The sequence below is a fragment of the Argiope bruennichi genome, chromosome X2 (genome assembly GCF_947563725.1).
Source record: "Argiope bruennichi chromosome X2, qqArgBrue1.1, whole genome shotgun sequence".
In the NCBI taxonomy this organism is placed as follows: domain Eukaryota; kingdom Metazoa; phylum Arthropoda; class Arachnida; order Araneae; family Araneidae; genus Argiope; species Argiope bruennichi.
The window spans coordinates 107,461,440-107,482,767 of record NC_079163.1 but is presented as its reverse complement, the minus strand read 5'-3'; the positions used below and the strand labels follow the sequence as shown (position 1 = coordinate 107,482,767).

Sequence of the window (21,328 nt, the reverse complement as noted above, 5' to 3'; positions counted from 1 at the left end):
GGTTAAAATTTTATAGACGGATCATAAAAGCCCAGCAATATGCATGCACCTTTCGGAGAGAGTGGAGGAAAAGAATAACCATCTCTTCGGGCTGGGGTCATATTTACCATTGCTATTCTACAATAGGATCAAAGAGATCAAATCACGTCTATAATTATTAATTTTGAAAATATGCAGTCAAGAATCCGAAAATAAAGTTTATTATTATGTTTTTTATATAATAAAGCGTACAGAGGTATCATTTGTCCATATCCTCGATTTATGGACATCACGTTAAATACAACATCATACTTTGAGTTTTTAAGCTATAGGTTAGCTCTTTTGAATTTTAAAAACTTTCTACTTTCAGGGTTCTGTCTGTGCTCTCATTCATAGAAAACTTGTGTCTTGCAAGTAACTGGATTAACAAAAATTGATTAATTCAAAAACATTGAACAAATTGCATGCTGTACATACAGTACGTAGCTCATACGGTTCAATTTGATCAAAGAATGAATCATTTAAACTATAAAATGTATATTCTATTTGTATACTTTTCTAAGTTATTTAAAAGAATTAGAAATATTTGAACTGCCAATCTAGCTGTAAGTTTAATCATTTTGTAAGAGATCCTTTCCATATATTAGTGATCAATAATTATAAAATTTGAAGTGAAATTAGATATCTACACAATGAAAAGTAATGTATTTTCCACCAAATCCTTATAGACATCCATGAAGAACATTTAACGTAATAAACTTAAGAATTGTTTGTATACTCTAAGTTTGCGAATATGCTTGTGAAGCCTTTTCAAGGAATTCAGTGAAATGAAAGCATATCAAATATTAGCAATTAATTAGTAAATAAACCGTGTAGAATACAAAATATTAATTTTTAGATTGCAGAAAAAGTTTCATCTGGAGACACATAAAGAATTTTATCTCTAAAAATATTTTATAAATCAGTTAAAATTTCAAATAAAAAGCAATATCTAAAAAAAAAAAAGAAAATATGCGAAAAATATATAAAAACTACATAAAAAAAATCAGAAACTATGAAATATGAGGTTCTTCGCATCATTTACTGTTTATTTAATTACAAAGGCTTCGACCAAATTTTTTGGATAGACAGAAATGAATTAATTTTTAAAGGAAAGTGAATATCATCAAATTTTAAAGATTTAATACATAAATCAAAACTATCTTTTCATTTAATATCATCTTACTGTCGAAAAACAAACTTTAGTTCTGGATTGAGATTTACTTCCTACAGAATCTGTTGTTTGCGATGATAATAATGTTTACGGTTTACTTGACAGTTTTCAGATAATCAGGATTCCAAATGACAGATCATATATTAATCATTCGCAATTATTCGCACAATTTATTCGGACAACGGTTTCCAATTTTCGGAATAAATAATAATTAGTTACCTACTTGTACCTGTCAAAATGATCCCTACAGCTGCTCATCATGAAATTAATTGTGAAATATGTTAAATTTAAAATGTTCTGTTGATTATCTTGCTTTCAGAAAAGGAAATCTATTGTGAATAATGGATAAAAGATTTAGGATATATGTTTCGGCAAAATTATTGAATCGAAGTTTGCCATATATATCTCAGAATTCAATGTACAATGCAAATTCGGATCTTTCGAGTCATTTGAAGTCCTAAGCATAAAAATTGACTTTATCTACTAGACCTAATCTTCATAGAAAAGAGGTTAATGGTAAGAAGAGTTTTTGTTTTATCATGCATAAAATAGCGAGGCGGGGGGGGGGGAGGGGCAGAATAACCGTAAGAGAAGATGTAAATTTGGAATGCTTTTTCGCAGTACTTTTGTAGTAAAAGTGGCTCAATGCTGTGTCTCGTATAAGAAAACCGTCTATTCACTGCTTCACGTGATTACAAATTAACAATGGCAATCAATATTATAAATAAGCAGTTGAAATCCGTTCTTAATTCTATGTTAGTGTCCTTTTATTCTTTCAGTTGAAAACGGTTGTCGTTCAGTTAATGTTGGTCTTCTAATGTTAATTCAAGATATTCCTTAGTTAAATAATGCAATTAAAAAACGTTTTTAAAGCACTTAGAAACGTTACACTAACGCATTTAGCATTTAAAGAAAATATATTCACAAATTTGGAATTTTCGGAAAGTAAATAAATAAAAATTATTAGATTTATCCTTCATTTCCCCCCTTTTCTCTTCTTACAATTCAGACATATATAGTAACAGTAAGTTTACTTTGAAAAAACTGATTCAAGATTAAGTTTCTAAAGGAAGAGAAGCAATAGTTTTTATTACTTGGATGTAACAAAGCATATTCGATGTTTGCAATTAAAGTTTATTGCAGTGTTAGTGCAAGAACTCCATTCGAAAATAAAATATCATCTGATAGGAATAATCTGCATACGATCTAAGGATAATGATAATGCGATGATTTCTCACATCTTTTTCCATTTGAACGATATATTATGAGTGCCATATGGTTAGCTGGATGAAAAAATATCTAGACACTCTTTCACCAAAATGCCAACTTTCTAAAAGCTCTTACCATAAAAATATGATTTCTCTGACTCAAAATGGGATAGTCAGACAAAATCAGATCTTAACAATATGGCATATGTGGTAAAAGTTTCATTCCTTCGAGTTCGTCTGTATCGCGAGACGTGAGAGGGAAATTTGAGACGTGAGACGTTTGATTGTCCAGCTAGAGGACAGTTCTCCCTCAATTGTCCAAGCACTGTACAATTATTAACAGCAGATTTCTGAGGGGACAGCTTGACTTTCTAATAAGATTTAGAAGTGAATGACTTAATAAAAATTCCAATTTCCTGGAGGCACCTTAGATATGGTGATGAGATGCTTCTGTCATGGCAATTAGTTCTCGCCGCCTTAGAGAGGGATCGTCTATTCCCAAATGATGACGCGACTGCCTCTTACGGGAGGGTTTGTACCTTAGCCGGTGATGATCCTTATGACTCAACCAAAGTCCCTCCATTTCGGTCATTCAGATTTTTTCATGTACCTAAAGGTGGGTCGGAGTAGTCGCTTATGATTATGTTTATTAGAAATTTCAAGACTAATCATGAGCTACAAATGGCTTCACAGTGTATCAGATATTATACTATTATTTTTGATTGTCCGAGTTTCGAAGGAATACCCAATTGATATCACATCCCACACAATGTTTGTCAGAAATGATTCTGTAGATTATTTTGAAAAGGTTTATAGAATTCCCCTAGATGATTTGTTTATAATGAAGAATCTCTCTGGAATTCATGTACTTTTTTGCAGCTTATATAATGTTCGAAATACAAAGCGATTGGATCGAGTGCTAATAGTTGTATTTTCCTCTACATTCTCTTTCAACTCTTCAAGATTCACAGCTACCATTTTTAGATTTGATTTCAAAAGTTAGACATTCTTTAAAACCGCTTGTAACGGTTTTATGCTGTGCGGTTACAATTCTTTTCATTCCCTTCGAATGTGCATATTCTGTACTCAGCTTCAGTGTTTGAAAGGCTCAATTCGAAATTCTGCTACAAAATTGATTAATTTTCTCAGTGTGCATTACCCATAATTTGATTTTAAAACGAGCGTGTACTAGTGTAGATAAGGTTATATACATTTTTATAAGACATTTTGAATCCAACCGTAATGATGATCAAATGTCAGATATAAATTTTGATATGTAAGCATTCAAATGACGAAAATACTTTTGATACATCTTAATTGATTTACGTTAATTATAAATCTTTTATTTTCTTTGAATCTTTACTAATTCATAACAAATGATTGTTTATGTTCCTTCTTTGCCATTTTCTCGGTATTCTCTTCAACACAAAAAATTACATATCGCAACTTTTTTATGATGTTTATGTCATAATTCTGTAGAAGTATTCACATTAAAATAAATGTTAATAGCAGTCATAATAATATGAAGGAACGTGAAATAAATGTAATGTTGACTGAAATGCTATCTGAGAATGCATGCACTTGACGAGATTTAATACGAAACAATTTTAGAATAATTAACTCGTTATGACAAAATGAAGCGCAGTAGTGAAATTCTACCGATGCTGCCTGAGTAAACCTTCTAGAAATACACACATTTGTGTAACCCGGAATTCTCGTTATTTCGGATTTACTGAGAAACTCGGGACAGATTGCCTCGCTGTTGAGTTCACTTTACAGGATAAACACACTATCACTTGAAAGCTGTGGTCTAAAATGTAATGGCGCTGATGTTCCGGAAGCACAGCGAGGCGTGAAACTTACTCAAAGGTTTAATGAGTCACTGTCCGGTTGAAAGCTCCACTACCTTTGTGTGGTGATTCCACCATGATTGATTTAGTTTGTATGCTAAAATGCTACACAGAATTTTACTAGTCCTAATCCTCGTTGTAGATAGAGTTTACAAAGAACCTTATGGAATGAATCCACTGTGGTATTCTAGTATTTGAATAGACACATGGGAAAATATCTTTTCGTACTAAAAGTCACTGGATATATTTTGGATGTATTAATTCATGAGAACTTCTCAGTTGCGGTGTCGTTTTATAGGAAAATATCTTCTCGCAGTAGATGGCCTTAGAGCTGATTTTGTTACAACAGTTCATATGAAAATCGCTAATATTGTGACTTATTGAGAAAATGTCTTTTAATGGGTATAAATATTCTGCATAACTTTTGAATTCATTTGAATTTATCAACTACGTTGGAATTTCATGAGAAAATATCCTTTCTAAACCAGAAATCTCTCAACGGATATTTTAAATGAATTAACTCTTATAATATAATCATTAATATATTTATACTCGAAATTTTTATGATACATTTATTATTTTTCTTTTTAAATCTCTGGTTAGGATATGATTGTAGGAATTCATTTTGTCTGATATATTTTGAATTTTCCATAGGCTTTAGCGTAAAGAGCCATTACTTCTTATGAAAAATCTGATAGAATTTTTGTTTGAATTCATAAACTTTCTGAGTAACATAAAATATTAGCAATATCTTGCGAATGCCACCTTTTAGTGGTTTGTGAAGATACTCAAGTTACACTTCAGCGCTTAAGACAGTAAGGAGTTTCTGAATAGAATTATTTTCGATGAACTGGGAAAAATTCTGATTTTTAAGGATTCTTGAAATTTATTATTTATTTCACATAAAAATGGTAAATTTATTTTCTTTTTATGATAAAAGCAGTCATATATTTTAAAATATATCGAATTTCTTGGATATTATTTCATTTTAAAGTTCGAAATAAATTTTTTTCTAAAGTCTTCAAATAAATTTTAACAACACGAAGCGTCCTCATTGGCATAACTTGAGAGCGTTTTAGAATGTGTTAACGCATTTTGAAAAAAGCAAATCCAAAATCATGTTTCATAACCAATACTAAGTGATATATAATCTACCTTCCACTAATTAATGCGAAATTTCTTAAACGAACTTGTTCCCTTTTTAGGATAGACAGAAGATTTTCCCGTAGAAATCATAGATATTATCTGAATTTAACTGGCCAATGAAAGCAATAATTTCTTTTAAAAATTATTAAAATGAAATCAAGCGTTGTAAGAACAGTTTTTGATTTAAAATTAAGGCCTTTGACTCATAGCAAGCAAATTAATAGCTTAAATGGGCTGTTAATTTGATATTAAAGAAAATAGAAAGAATTATCATTCGTATTTTTGTAACTATTAACAAACATAGACTATTAAGAAAGATTATATTTTTAATTTTTTGCCCTGCTTTTCAACATGATTATTACTTTAACATGAATTTTAAAATTTAAATTTATAAATTACACATAAAATGAACTCCGCTTTCAGCAATTATTAGATTATTTATTTATTTATTTCATTTTGATCATTCTAAGGAAATAATAATTTCAAATGCTAGGAAATATTTACAATCAAGAATTTATATAAATTCTCTTTTCAAACTTTTACTAGCGTTGTACCACATTCGTGAACGGAAATAACTATTATCAAGACAAAACTTCCTTCACAATTAAATTTTTCAAGATATAAATGAAAATTCGAAGAGCAAATTGTAGAAAGGAATTTTGTTCATTTTTAATAAGAACAACGAAGATATGCCCTAACCTTGATCCGATACTCTAAATTGAGATAGAAAGGAGATGGCCTTATTTTAGAGTCTCATTTGATTTTATATGAATCTTTTAATTATTGAATCATTTGGGGTCTATAATTTTTTTATGAAAAGAAAGTCTATCCCAATTGCTTCCTAGCGTAAAATAAGGAAAGCCGCTTCTAGTTTCATTTTTAACATCTGATAACAGATCGAAATGACGAAGTCCATCCGGAAATAGTCCTCGCATAGTTTTAAGATTGAAACTTTTATACCAAACCAAGCTTTACGGAAAATTCCATCTAATATTTTTAAGTCATAATGCTTCTTAAAAGGCCGTTTGCCGTTTTCATGTAAAAGAAAAAAAGTTAAATATTCCTGCATACATTTTGAATATGAATTAAAATCCCAATATATGAAACTAACTTAGATACAGCAAGTTAGATACAATTTCTCCAATTCGCCTAACTTTTAGAGCCGACCTTGTCAATAAGTATCGTCTTTACCTTAATCGTTCCTCTTGTTTGAAATGTAAGAATACCAAGTGACAAGAAAGCATTGATCTTTTTTTCCTCTCGCGGGGAACGTAGTCGAAGTGTCTTTGTTTGGTTCGCAATGAAGTTTACAAAGCAGTCTTCACGCCTTGTTAAGCTTCGTTTGAAGACGTATCAGAGCAATCCATCATGGCGAAGCTAACCGCCGAATTCTATTGTCAGAGCGATAATTGCTGGAGCGGACAAAAACACGTAAAATACTCCCACTTAATAAAGTCCTTCATCCATCATACCCTTTGGGCGAAGGTCTGGCGCCCTTAGAGCTTTTCACACCTCTTTCGTATTGATCTTCTAGCCAGGTGTACCCTAACAACGGGCTCTTCTTCCTTCCTCTTGCGGCTCTTCCTACTTGCATTTCCTGTCACCAGAAATCTAATGGCAAAAGTCTTTTTCTATTTTTTTGAAAAGCATACTCCTCAACCGCATTCCGATTGGATAACGATGGTCTCCACTACGGAAAAAGGATTTTTAAAGTTGTTTGTGTATTGGGAACTTTCCAATAATAGCTAATTCCCCCCCGTGCTCAGAGATTAAATGCGATCAGTTGAAGAGTTATTTCTTCTTATAACGTGATAAAAGATTTTTTTGAACATAAAAAACGAAGTTAGTTATGGGAGAGGTTTCGTATAAACCTTCGAGCGCTTTTCCAAAACGATGCAGTGTGTATTTTAAAAGCAAGAGCGAAAGAGTAGGAAGGGTTGCTGGTTTCTTTTTTTAAGCTCGATTTTTACTTTTATTATATTTTGAATAGTTTTATTTCTTAAAGGAAGCCATTCATGTTTTCCCAGCATTTTTGGGAATTACAAATTTACTTTCGAACTATTTTTTCTTGACTAAAATATTTTAAATTTTATTTAGGAGAAGAACGAAATTCAGATAAATCGAGTTTATCAATTCTCATGAAAACAGGCAAATAAAATAATTTAATAACACAGCTTTTCCGAACATACTGCGAAAATTTCAATTTTTCAGATTGAAAAATTTAATACATTGTAGTTAAAAAGGGAATTGATTTTTTTAAGTGTGAGCAATTGTTATTAAATTCAAGGAATTTTAGAATGATAACTATAGTTTTTGAATTACATAAATAAAGTATAATTATATGCACTACTAAAATATTTACTGGAAGATCTAAAATTCAATTCGCAACTATTATGGGCAGTTGTCAGTATTAAATAATTTAAATGCTTCTCTTGAACCATTAAATTATGAAATTTCTTTTTATTTGATAAGAAAACTTTAAAATAACGTAATATTGTATTCATAGCCTTCTGTGGTCATTTCAAGAAATAATTTCAATAGAAATTATTGAAGGAAATTATTTAGTACTCATGTAGGCAATGAAAAACGGCATGAAACTTTTCTTAATATTCTGTTTTTCATTAATTATGAAATTTAACATTCCATCCCTAATGAAGTTCTTTGAAGTCCAATTCCCTTGAAGTTCTAGTTAAGACAATGTAAATGCAGTTTCTTTACAATTCTGCAAAATTAATAAAGTATTACAAAATCAAATTGACCGAATAAATGCAATGTGCTATAAATGAACATGAAATAAATTTATTAAATGACTATAAGCATATAACACGTAAATTTATAATTAGAATATAGCAATATACATATTGTGAAATGAAAAAAAATAAAACCTGAAACAAAAATTAGGAAATCATGCATTTTTTTAATCTTGCTATCTAAAATACATGAAGGGATAGGATGGATAAAGACTGAATTGTTAAATTTCAAGAAAATTACTTATATCATATGAAATTAATTATATAAAATTATATAAAAGAACATATGATCAAGACAACAATTTAAATCATCTTGAAGATAGTAATAAAATTTGACTAAGGAGATAGTCATTCTCAAGGATAATTCTTCCGGTTAAAGGTTTATTTTCCTTTGATTCTATAATCCGAACTAGAATAAATGAATATAAGCCCATAAAGGGACTGAAACTGGGTAAGTGATGAAGTCTGCCTCCCAAAGACGCGAAACTCGCCGTCAAATGTGAGGACGCGTAGACTTTATCAATATAATCATAAACAAATAAAATATTTAGTCAATTATTGAATCTTTTTTAATATAAATAATGTGAATTAATGTTCATATCATGTACAGATAATTATTAAAAAGTAATTATCTCATTTAAATACCTTTATATTCTAATTTATAGCAATGAGATATCTACCTTTCATTGCTTTCTAATTAATGCTAACATGAGAAGATTCGAATCTACAAGATATTAATAAAGTTTAAAATGGGGCTGTCTTGCAAAATACGATTGATTTATCGAATCATTTATTTTGGAATATGTTTGTAAATCTTAAATTCTTATTTGTAGCCTTGTCATTAATTTTTCCAAGTTAATGCAATTTTCACTCCGATGTCATGTTTTTTCATTTTCTTTTGTAATTTCAGCTTATCTGATGCTCAGGACTCTTTACGAATACAGAGCCATTAATGCCATTGTAAAATTTAACTGCTAGACATTGTTTTGTTGGAAATAATGTTGCAGAGATTATTATTCTTAAATAATAATTATTCTTCATCCTTTGAAATTTTACTCATTTAAATTGTTATTTATTAATGTCTGGCAATCTCAAATATGTCTGTAATGATAAGTTTGTCTTAGATCAACAAATATTCAAGTAATTTGAATGAAAGCAAACAGAAATATCAGGAAACGCAACGATAAAGTAAATACTGACTAAATGAAAGCAAATGTGCTCTGAAGAAAACAAAGCGAATGAAGATGATGGGTCGTAGCTCATTTAACATCGCTATGTTTAGTTAGTTTTACTTCTGTTCTGAGAATTGCCTTCATTATCTGTAAATTAAACTCTGCACGATTGAATGTTCTTTTCATTCTTGCTTTGTTTGAAATTGAAAGGAAAAAGGAATCATTGATTCTTTTATGTTAACGCTTGAATAAAAGCGTTAAAAATATGGCAGAGTATTTTATGCATATTTTCTTACAAATTTCTCATTATTAACAATAAAAAAATATCCATCGTTATGAATTGTATTTCCACGTTTACCATTTTTACTGTATCGTAACAAAGACCCTGATTCAAAATATCCGAATATCATATGCTTGTTAAAATCTAATGTTGAAATATTTCTTGATTAAATAAAAAAGTTATTTTGTAATTTAAAATAAATTTTTGTTAACGAGTTTAATTTTAATTTTGGGGTGTGATGTATCAGACCATCACGCTATGCACCCTTGTTAACACTGAATCTGCTACGGCTTTGTCTCCTTCCTTGTGTCTCTGACATTTGGAAGGCTAGAGATCTAATGGCGTCATAGCCAATCTTCTGGGCATTTGTAATAAATAAATAAATTTTAACTTTAAATTTAACTTAAAGTAAAAATTCAAAATAAGAGCCTTTATTTTTCCATATTAGAAAAATTAAGATATCTAAGGCGAAATTAATAACTATCCTTGTTGAATATATTAACGTTTAAATAATGAGCTTCCAAGGCAGAAAATTTAATTTATTCAGTTAGTTTAATTACTATTTATGAGAGAATATTATTCTAATTAAACGAAATTTGTTTATCATATAATTTAATTGTGATATTAAAATTTTCCTAAGAAATGTGGTGCGTTTCCTGATTTCAATCTTAACTTCTGAAAGAACCATCCATTCTTATATTTGTGTAAGAATTATCTCTTCAGTTAGGGTAATCTGAATCAGCAACTTTAACAAATACATTCTTTCGTTGAAAATTGTGAGAAACTGTCAGTTCATACCAGAAATTTGACACAGATTAGTGATTCACCGAAGAATGGAATTGGTTCTTTTGTAATGCCAGCAGTTAAATGAATTTTTGGATTGAAACTGTGATAGGGATAACTATACTTTTACTTTAAGCATTTACTCGCGAGTTGCTAAAAATTTGGTAATTTTTTAACAGCTTTGAGGATTAAAAAGAAATATAAATTACTGTCTGAAATGAGCAGCAGAATGAATGAATAAACGATTATTATTAATAATAATCAGTAAGAGTGATTTATTTATCAGACTGACCGATTAATAACAACGCTAATTTATATTATTATTTATGATAACTGATAAATCCCATTGACCGTAGCATATGCCTAAAATTTGATGGAATTAATTACATAGATTGCTTAAAATTTCTATTTTTGAAAGCAAGACAAATTAGATAATTTGAATAAAATATTGCTGTTATGACTCATGACATAGTAAAATTAAAATTCTACTGCCGAAATTACCAACAATATATATGTTGTCAAGGAACACAGTCATTTTGGATATTTTCTAACATTTTAAAGATTTCATGCAATAAGACGGAAAATATGGCGGAAGTTTTCCTTTGTTATAGTTGTTGTTAGAACACCAGTGAAGAGATATATTTGAAATTTAAGTTGAATGACTAATATCTAAATGACTAGAATGACTAATATCTAAAGGACTAAAATTAGACAGCATGACTTTATAATTTTAAAAAAATTATAAAGTCTTTTAGATATTCTAATTTCTCAATATTTGAAAATGGATGAAATTTATAATAAATTAATGCTTATTAATCACTATTTATTGCATTTTTATACTTAAATTTGATAAACATAACTCATTTACACTAGAAAATATTTAAAAATGTATGATGTAAAGAATCGCAAAAGTAGCATCCGACAAATACTGATACTCCTCAAAGGCTCAGAACTATTCATGATTTTAAAACGAAATATTTAGATGATTCAAGTTACACTACTTGATTGATAGAATGTCAAATTCATCTGAAAGCAGTATGATTTCACATCATAATGTATCTTATTTCACTTATGCATTTTCTATATAATTAGAGCAATGAAGTGATGCTAATTATAAAGCTAAAATTTGTTTATGCTTGATTTTAGCATTAGGAACTCTTACTGTTCCCAAAATATTTTTTATAAAAATTAGGGCATAAAATATATTCTTTGAGAAGGGCACAAAATGTAATAGATAGAATGGAAAGCATATATTCTTGTTTATTCCTTGTAATATTTCTCTTTTTAGAAAATGATTTTGTTTGTTAATGAATTGTTAGAGAATGAATTTGTTATTCAAATGAGATTCATTACCTGCGTGGTTGAAAAATTGTAAAATGGTAGATGATAGATGTACTTGTTCAAATCTCCGCCATAAGAAAGATAACATATACAATGTGTTATATATCATGGTAAACTTTTGATAATGGAAAGGTATTTTCATTGAATAGAGAAATGGGGTGATGCAATTTTTCAATTTTGTAAAGGCACTTTTCTTAGATAGAAAACCAATCTTACAAGAACATCATATTTTGCTGTTCCTAAGATCTAGTTTTAAGAAAAAGGAGTTTGAGTATAAAAAGAAATAAACTATTAAAATTTTAAATTTAATTTTATATCCTAGATTTTGCCTTACTATGCGTTTATTTGTTTCTTGTTTTCATCTTAAACATGTTGAATGGGTGAAATAAAATATACTTAACCCTGCAAAATTTTAAGTAAAGAATAATTAGAAATTGTAATCATAGTTCGAGTGTAGACATTTATTGGAAATTCTTCTCTTTACAAAGAATTTTAGTAAATACGATAACATGAAATATATATATTTCTGATTGTTTATTTAAAAAATATATTTCTGATTGTTTATTTAAAAACGTCACATTTAGCAATGGACCTATGATTTTACATGTTTATACTTATTTATAATACGTTTATATATTTTATTGTTTTTAATTTTGTTACTAAGTTTGAAATGTCTAATTTTTATTTTTGATTAATATTTAACCTGAAATTTTTAATGCTGACAAATCTTTAAGAATCTGCATTCAAGGTGTGCGTAATTTTGTCTTTCGCAAATATTAAAAAAATATGTTTTATATATTAATATATAAGTGAAATTTAAAACACGGTTTATAAAAAATACAAAAATAAACTATGAAATTATTAAATTGTTTTGTGTCAAATTATTAATTTCTAAAAAAGTTATGAGTTACATTAAAAGTTATAAGAGTCTTTATTAATTATAAAATGAATGGTAAAAGAAGCAATTATTGACCTTAAATATAGCTCGTTTTGCTCATATGCAAAATGAACGAAATGAAAAGATTTCATTTAATTAGATTAAAATTTTATGAAAAAGGCATTAGAAGAAAAAGATTCTATTCTTTTGGTGATAAAAAGAAAATTTAGTTGGCATCATTACAGGAAGTAGAAACAAGAAAATCCACATGTTTTTGCAAATTACATTATGATTTCAAAATAACTGATTTATTAATAAAAGATTTGATTATTTTTCTCAAGTTTTTAAAGTATACTTAGAAATTTTCATTAAAAAAACTCACTGGACATTTAAAAAAATTGAAATAAATTTATTTTTTCACAAACTCTAATAGTTTTTCGTATCTTACTCTGAATAATTTCATTCTGAGTACCTCTTTAATAAATTACTTTCAGGAATTATAAAAAAATAAATGAGTCAAGGCTCTTCGAACTAACTTGGGTTTTAAGAAGAATGCAGATTTGAGTATCAGAATAAATTTAAGGTTTAAGGGATTTGCTTTTCATTTCTATGAATTAAAGCATTCACAAGACACTGCAAATGTACATTTAAGATTTCATGCAAATATATAATATATATCAAGAAAGATGTTGTACACTCTTTGATTTTAAATTATTTATGGGAATTAATTTTTTTACAATTTTAAACAAAAGATTTTAGAGATATTTCGCAAAACATCTTTTATTAATAGCCTTAATTTCCATCACTGATAATTACATGTTTTACATGCCACTTATGGATAAAATAATTTTTAAGTACAGAAAACTGTGCTTTGGTTACATTTATTATAATTTATTAGTTACTCAGTAAGTGAACTTTTTAAATGATTTTTGAAACATTAAAAAATCTCCCAAAAGCATATATCAATATGCCTTTAGATCTTTTATTTAAAAAAAAAGACGCGAGATACAAAATAAAAAGCAGTATCCATTTGTAATTTTAAATAAATCCATCCATATGCATTTTATACCATTTAAACATAATTCATTGAAATATGCATTTTCGAAGGTATCTTTTCATTACTTTAATTATAAGATATTAACATTTTTAATATGAATTTTTTAAGTAAATCATTCTTTTCTCAATTATATTGAATATAAAAATATTACAGTTAAGATAGTTTTTAATAAAGCAAAGGTAACTATACGTTTTCCCTTCAAGGCTATTTATAAAATGTGATGACATTTTTGATATTGCTTTATCTGTTATTTTGTAATGTGAATTAATCAAACCTAATAAATTATTCTTAAAAATTTTGCATTCTTTTAGAATTGAATATGCAAATCGTGATATTTAATATGTTATTTGAATTCTGGGAGTTTTTATTAAAAATATTGAAAAACATGAAAACAAAATTACCCAGAATAAATGAACTTATTTCTTAAATAATGTAAATTTAGTATTGTACATATCATATATTCCTTCCCCATTTTTCTTTCCCTTCAAATAAAATATATAACGGAAATTCCACCAAGTAACCTTGATTTAAAATCAAATTTCATTCCTTTTAGATTTGAATGAAAAATTTCTTTGAGATTGGGGAAGAAAAAAAAATTCCCACACCACAACTAAATAAATACTTGGTTACTCGTCGTGCATTCTGAACATACAAAATATCTAGACTGAAAAGCTCAGAATAACTTGTCAAACATTTCAGATGCGTTTCAAGGATACGAAATAGTTCTACCACCACCACCACAGGATTTCATTCCATTCTCTACGCAGACGTCAGAGCGAGAGTAAACAATTCGACGCTGAAAATCCAGTTCGAATGGAAAAATTTTGAATAGAGGAGGAACCAAATTACTGATGAAAACGCATCCATAAAGAAAAGGAAAAAAAAAATCAAGATGCATCTATATACACTAGTTTGGAGCAAATGTGCAAGAGAGATGATGGGGTGACGGAATTCTTTCGCTTTTCAAACACCAGTTTCTGTCTTTCGTTGAAAAGTTGACCCGTAAGCGTTCAGAATGGGACTCATTATGCTTCTTCTGGAATGATAATTTGTTCAATAGCCCGCGGATCTAAGCAGCTCTTCGTTTTATCTTTCGCTCTTCGCTCGAAAGCTTTTTTATTTTTGCTTCCTCCACTTCCTTTTTGTTGCTGAAGTGATTTGAGGTGACATTTGGAGAGAGTATTTGAAATGACATCGATCGAACATTTTATTGGCAGTTTGAATTTTCAGGATGTTAAACAGCTGGGAAATATTTTCAGAATATATTTACCAGTTATGCAACATCAAGTGATTATAAATCCTTGCAACTACGGCAGTACCCTGAGTAGGGTTATCCTAGTTTACTACACGGGATATTTTTTTTTCTTACTAACTTTAAGATGAGGGTTACATTCAATTTATGATTTATTTATCTCTGAATTACGCAATTTCATGGCACAGACAAATAAGGAAAATATTTAATTTATATAGAGTATAAAAAATTGTGCTAACTAAATATTTGATGCAATAAAATCTTTAAAATCCTCCTTAGGTAGTTTTGACAGTACTTTTAAATTCCCACCCTTATAGCTTATTTTAATTAATTTCAAATATTTTAATAATTGTTCAGTATTATAATTTATTTGCTATAATTTTAATATGAAAGACTTAAATTTTTAGGCAAAAAAATTTAATGAATATTTTTATAATTCTATTAAGCTACTTTTTTTAATTAAAAACTAAATCCAAAATATTTTTAGTTATCTATCAAGTATAACCTTATTTTTATTTAAACAGCTTTACATAGCTTTCGTTGAAAAATTAGAAATTGCATCACTTAGGGTTAATAGCTTATTTTGAAATAAATTTTATTGAACAATAAAGGTGTACTGGAAATAAATTCAAGCTAGCAATTTTCGGTTAATATTTTTTTATAAAACTATCATATGTAACAAAGTGTGGATTATTCAGAATATAGTATCAGAATTAATTACTACTGTTATCTTTTTTTTCTTAAACAAAGATTGAGAAATTTTAACAAATTATCTCTGAAAATTGAAGTTTAAAATTTCTGGAATGCAAACAAATTCTGAAAGAGAACTGAAATTAAATCTGCTTTCGGCGGGATTCTTTTCAGTCGGCCTCAAAAATTCACTTACATTTAAACGTTTTCTAATTATATGTTTTACAAATGCATCCAATCTTGCTTAGTAATTCTTATGCATCAAAGTTTTATATTTTTCAGCAAATTTAAATTTTATCTTCGAAAATTAATTAATTAATTAATTAAATCTACACTGATTCTGGATAGTGCTGATTAATTTACATTAATTCTTGATATTCACTGACTTCGTCTAAACACTGTAATCTAAAACTAAAATCTGCACTGATTCTTGATGGCAAAACTAATTTCTACAATAAATAGTATTTACACAAAGCCATCAGAATTTAGTAAAAAAAAATAACCGACATAACAAAATATTACAACAAAACTGGAAAAGAGCAAATATTCTTTTAACATTAGCGATTACTTTTTTTTTCTTGCCGTAGCTTCGGCTTCGGAAACAGACATAGATGCGGGATATACAATAATTTTGAATTAAAACGAATAGGTTTTAGTTTTCTATTTTGTATTTGTAAGTGAAACCATACTCGTAACATTCTGTAAAGCTTTCATTTTGAAAGTTAAGATAAATACCGAAATGATATAAATCATATGAAAAATCTAAGCGTTTATAAATTCAGGAATTATAAGGTCTTCTATAAATTCCAAACAGAATAGTGATTATTCCATTTAAAGAGAAGCATGGCGTATATTTAACCCTATAGTGACGATTAAAGTGACATGGGATGGTCTAATGCTTATCATTGAAAGACAAAGAAATTATATTCATCATTTAAGTGTTAATAACTACTTATTTCTGAATGGCTAGACGAAAAAGAAATCTTAGTCGATAGATTTAGAATTCTGCGGCAATGTATCCAGGGGTCTGATTTTTATGATAAATTTTATTTTAATATTTTTCCAAGTTTAATTATGTTAATTAGGGAGTACTTCTGAACTTTTAACAACGAATAATAGCCCAAAGGATCTTCCAAAACAGTAGTTTTCAAAGAATGATATTTATGGCACTTTTCGGAGCACTTGTGAAATTTGTAGGGCACGTCACAAGAGCTCCAAAGTTATTGATTAACTGCTCGAGCTTAATAGATTACCCCTATCACTTTAACGGTTGCTTGTTAAAATTTTAAAACTATCGCATTTACGAAACTTCTCATGTCAACTATTGTTTTTATCAGTGATTGCTATTTTATAAATATAACTGAGGTTTTCTCTCTTTTTTCGACTAAAACTGCAATTTCTTCAACATAATTTTATCGGTTATTTTTATTCTCTGAAGCTAAGCAATAACTTAGCCGATACGAAAAATGATACTTAGTTGTTTTAAATTGAATTTCGTGTAGTAAAATTGCTTCAAATACGTAAAATGGTTGCTCTTAGAAAAAGCGGTTATGTTTTATTATTCTGTAGATATGTCTAACAAAATTTATGTCATAAAGTTTTCAGGAAACAGATATTTGTTATTTGCTTTTTTCTGTACTTCCAATTAATATGCTATATCTGAATAAATAAAAAAAAAATTTGAATGACTAGCATTTACTTCGATTAAGAAGAACAAAAACATTTATTTCTTTAATGCTCATTTGCAAAACTTTCATATATTTTGTACTGTTACAATTATTTCGTTATCACAAACAAATGAGAAAGAAATTGAAATGTTTTATGTCAATTTCACTTCGTTTAACGACAGAAAAACAGAGAATTGATATTGAAAACAAAATTATAACTCATGCGTATTTATAAGTATGCAGGTGATTGGTAAATATCAAGCAATTTTTGAGTTATTTATAAATATTATTTCTGAAAAATATTAATCTAGTCTCTAGTAATTTTTAAAGATTAATTTATTCCATTGTAGATTTTTTTAGTTAATAGTGATATTTTATTGCCAAAATTATTTTCATTTACCTGATTAAAAAGGAGCTCATTCCTAATAAATGATAAAATTGTTAGTTGACGAGTTTATATTTTGTTTGGGGGAAAAATCCCTTTCTTTTTATAATATTATAAATGAAATTAAAAATTAAAAAAAATTGCTTAAATTCAAAGTTTAAACAGATGCTTAATGCTTCGGCATAATCCTTGCAATAAAGAATAATTATTTATTTCCAAAAAAAAAAAAAAAAAAAGCCCGAAAATTTTAAAGATCAAAAATTAAACAGCTTTCAATTTATTTAACATATTCTGTTCCGGTCAAATCATGAATTACAAATAATTTATAGAATGATTCTTAGTTAGATAATTTTGAATGGAGCCACTTTGAAATGAAGTTACTTAAATATTCACAAGTATATAAATCTTTTGATTATAAGTTATAATAAAAAATAATTGATTTATTAAAACCAAAATCGAATTAGTAACCACTTACACTTATATGCTCCTCGTATCTTCTGGTATGGTCAGCAATGAAATGCACGGATTCCATAGCTCTCTGAAATTCTGGGCAAAAATGCAGACGCATAGGAGTAATTCCAGGAGTGGGACTTGCTTCTGCGTTTTGCATTGATGAAGAGCTCCCATCATCATCTGTATTTGGGGCATCAGTCGCCTTTTTCCCAGCGAATCCATGGATGCGGCATCCACCATATTGCTGGGATGGTTGAGGCATCTGTTCTGCGAATTCCATATCATAACTGCTTCTGCTGGTCTGAGGATCTGCGCCACTGCACGGTCTAGTCATAAATTTTCTGGGATCAGCGGAATATAATGGTCTACGCATCAGTAGCAGACGTGGCAAAATCTGCAGAAAGACGCGCTTAACCCAAGGCGCCATTTTGTGGGTGGACGATGTACGGAAATGAACATTTAGCACCACAACAGTCACGCAGATGGACAGAGTGACAAGTATCATAGTGAATAGTAGGTATTTTCCGAGCAGAGGCACTACCAGAGAGGTAGGAGGAATGATTTCGGCTAAAAGCAGAAAGAACACCGTGAGCGACAGCAAAATTGAAATGCTGAGAGTGACCTTTTCCCCGCTATCGGAGGGTAAGTAAAAGACCAGGACTGTGAGGAAAGATATGCCCATGCAAGGAATGATGAGGTTCACTGTATAGAACAGGGTTTTACGGCGCATGCTTATGTTGAATGTTATATCCACGTACGGCTCCTCGCAACAAGTGTAATACTTTTCATGACGAACTGCAGGTACTTCAAGAATGTCCCATTCGACGCTGAGATAGAATTCTGTGAGATCGATTCCAATCTCGACCAAACTAGTTCCTTTTACCTCATCTTTGTGACGCAGATCAACCTGAAATGCAGAAGCAATATGCCACGTTTTAGTTTTTGAATTGGACATGTAGTTAAATATTCATTGTCATCGAGAACGATTACTAAAATCTTAAAAACCCCAAACTTTAAACAAAGAAATATGAATGATTTAAAAGGGAGTTTAAGATGCTACCTTAGGATGAGGATTTAGTCCTCATACGTATAAGGAAAAATAACTTATGTGATAAATTAATATACTCATCCTACTGCTAAGCATAAGCTGAGGCACATTCAGTCTTCTAGCATACTGAATTTTATATTCTCCACTTTCTTAAGTTCAGTGTTATAGTTATAATGTAAACTAAATGTGCAACTACATTGTCATTTTGGCATCCATTTAGTTTAGCATCATTGGTCTCTATGCCAAATAAATATTAATATATAAATAATATACTTTAGAGTAAGAATTATAATTTATTATTCAAATAAATTTCACTCCACCAGAAGCCTGAAATGAATTAATGTCATTTAATAAGTCATTCTGCATCTCACATGCATGCTTTGACTTAAAAATAATTCGTTTATTTGACAACAATAACATGTTCATTAGAAATGAAAGATTTATTTGTAAATTATTTGAATTGTTATTAATAGCTGGCAGATTACTATTGTTTATTTGTTGTTTATATATATTGCATAAGAAATGGTTATCAGTTGACTGAAGAGATTTTATAATAATCATAAAACAACTGCATCTTTATAACATTATTTCCATATAGTCATTATTTAAATATTTTAAAAGATCAGTTTCTTCTGAAAACAATTGACTTGTTGAAATAACGCATTCCTTACTAAGAAGAAAGAAATAACTTGAATTATATCCTTGAAAGGCATCCGTTATTTTCATATTCTGTATTAAAACTTTTTGTATTAAAATTTTTTTCTTAGAGAGAAACTCAGAAAAAAAATTTTCAGATTCGATTTTTTATTTAACTTTCTTGATTGTAAGAATGAAATAATTTAAATTTAATTTCCTAGGCCTCAGAATTTATTTAATAAAGAAATGTATTTTAGTTCTATATATTTAAGCGCAAAGCAAAAATCATTAACTAAACTAATTAAATTTAATTCATTACACACATGTTTTCGTTGGTGTATAATAAATTGTATATCTTTAGTAAACACAAATGCTCAACACTTGTATGCTGCTGCAACTTTCAAGGGTTTCTATTTTACGTCTCCTAATATATTTTACATGAAATTGAAACAATTTTTCACCAATTAAATTTATCTTCATGATTTAATTAATAGTTATTTATTTATTATACTATTAAATATTTGTAATTTTATTTTATACATCCATAAATTAAAAAGAAGTATTACAAAAAGTTTTAGATATAAATAATTCACCTTTATTTAAATTAAACATGAAAATTTTAAAGTAACAATACTTTAATTTTTCGAAAATTGCAATTATATAATATGGGAAATAAGCAATTAATGCAATTACTTTAAACTTACTTTCAAAAACATCCTATTCCTTTAATACAGTATATATTTCTAAAAGGTTTCATAAATTTATTTTCAACATATTAAAAGTAATTTATTTTGAAAAGAGAGGGAAGCAACTTGAAAAAATAATTTAAAATTAATATCAATAAAGATTTCAAAATATTTAAAAATCTGACGAAACCGGCAAGGAAATAAATCTCAATGCTTATTATTCTAAAAAATATACATTTCTGCTTCCGAGGAGGCGAATCAGAGTATAAACGAAAAATCATATTTAATTACTGAAATATATTTCCATTCCTAAAAGCTAAAATGAGTCCTTCATCAAATATTTGATGAAATAAAATTCATAGTTTCCGTGTACGCTTAATTTAGCAATTCAGTGCCTTAATGACATAGAGAGAAAAGGGTGATGTTAGCGATAATGACACCCGATTAAATTCCTCATAATTGAATTCCCCATCATCATTCAAAAAGTCTTTCACTCCGACGATGTGAGTATTCTCATATTCAGTTAACGAAAAAAAATATTAATCGTGTGCTAAATTAAAAATATACAAACGAATGGAACACTTTGTCTTTCATCATCATGTTCTCAATAGTTTTGGAATTATAAGGGATTTTCTTATTTAAAAAGCTGTTTTCTTTATTCATGTGCTTAAGAGAAAACAGAATCTCTAATTATCAAAGCAATCAAAAACTCGTAATGTTATCGCAGTTAAAAGAAAATGTAATTTAAACGACATTTTGATGAAAGAGACACAAGAGGCCTTCTCTGTCTTACTCTTTTGCATTTTTTCCTCAACACTTTCACTAACCTAGGAAACTCAACCCAACTGAAAAGCC

At 28.6% G+C, this 21,328-nt stretch overlaps 1 protein-coding gene across 3 annotated transcripts in view; it reads right to left on the bottom strand.

Moving 5' to 3' along the window:
- LOC129960196 (acetylcholine receptor subunit alpha-like) overlaps positions 1–21,328 on the bottom strand; it is a 333,853-nt gene that overhangs the window by 13,395 nt on the left and 299,130 nt on the right. For all 3 annotated transcript variants that reach the window (XM_056073419.1, XM_056073418.1, XM_056073420.1), the window contains one exon: positions 18,126–19,010. In XM_056073419.1, the coding sequence (XP_055929394.1) occupies positions 18,126–19,010 (885 nt within the window). The remainder of the gene's footprint in view (positions 1–18,125; positions 19,011–21,328) is intronic.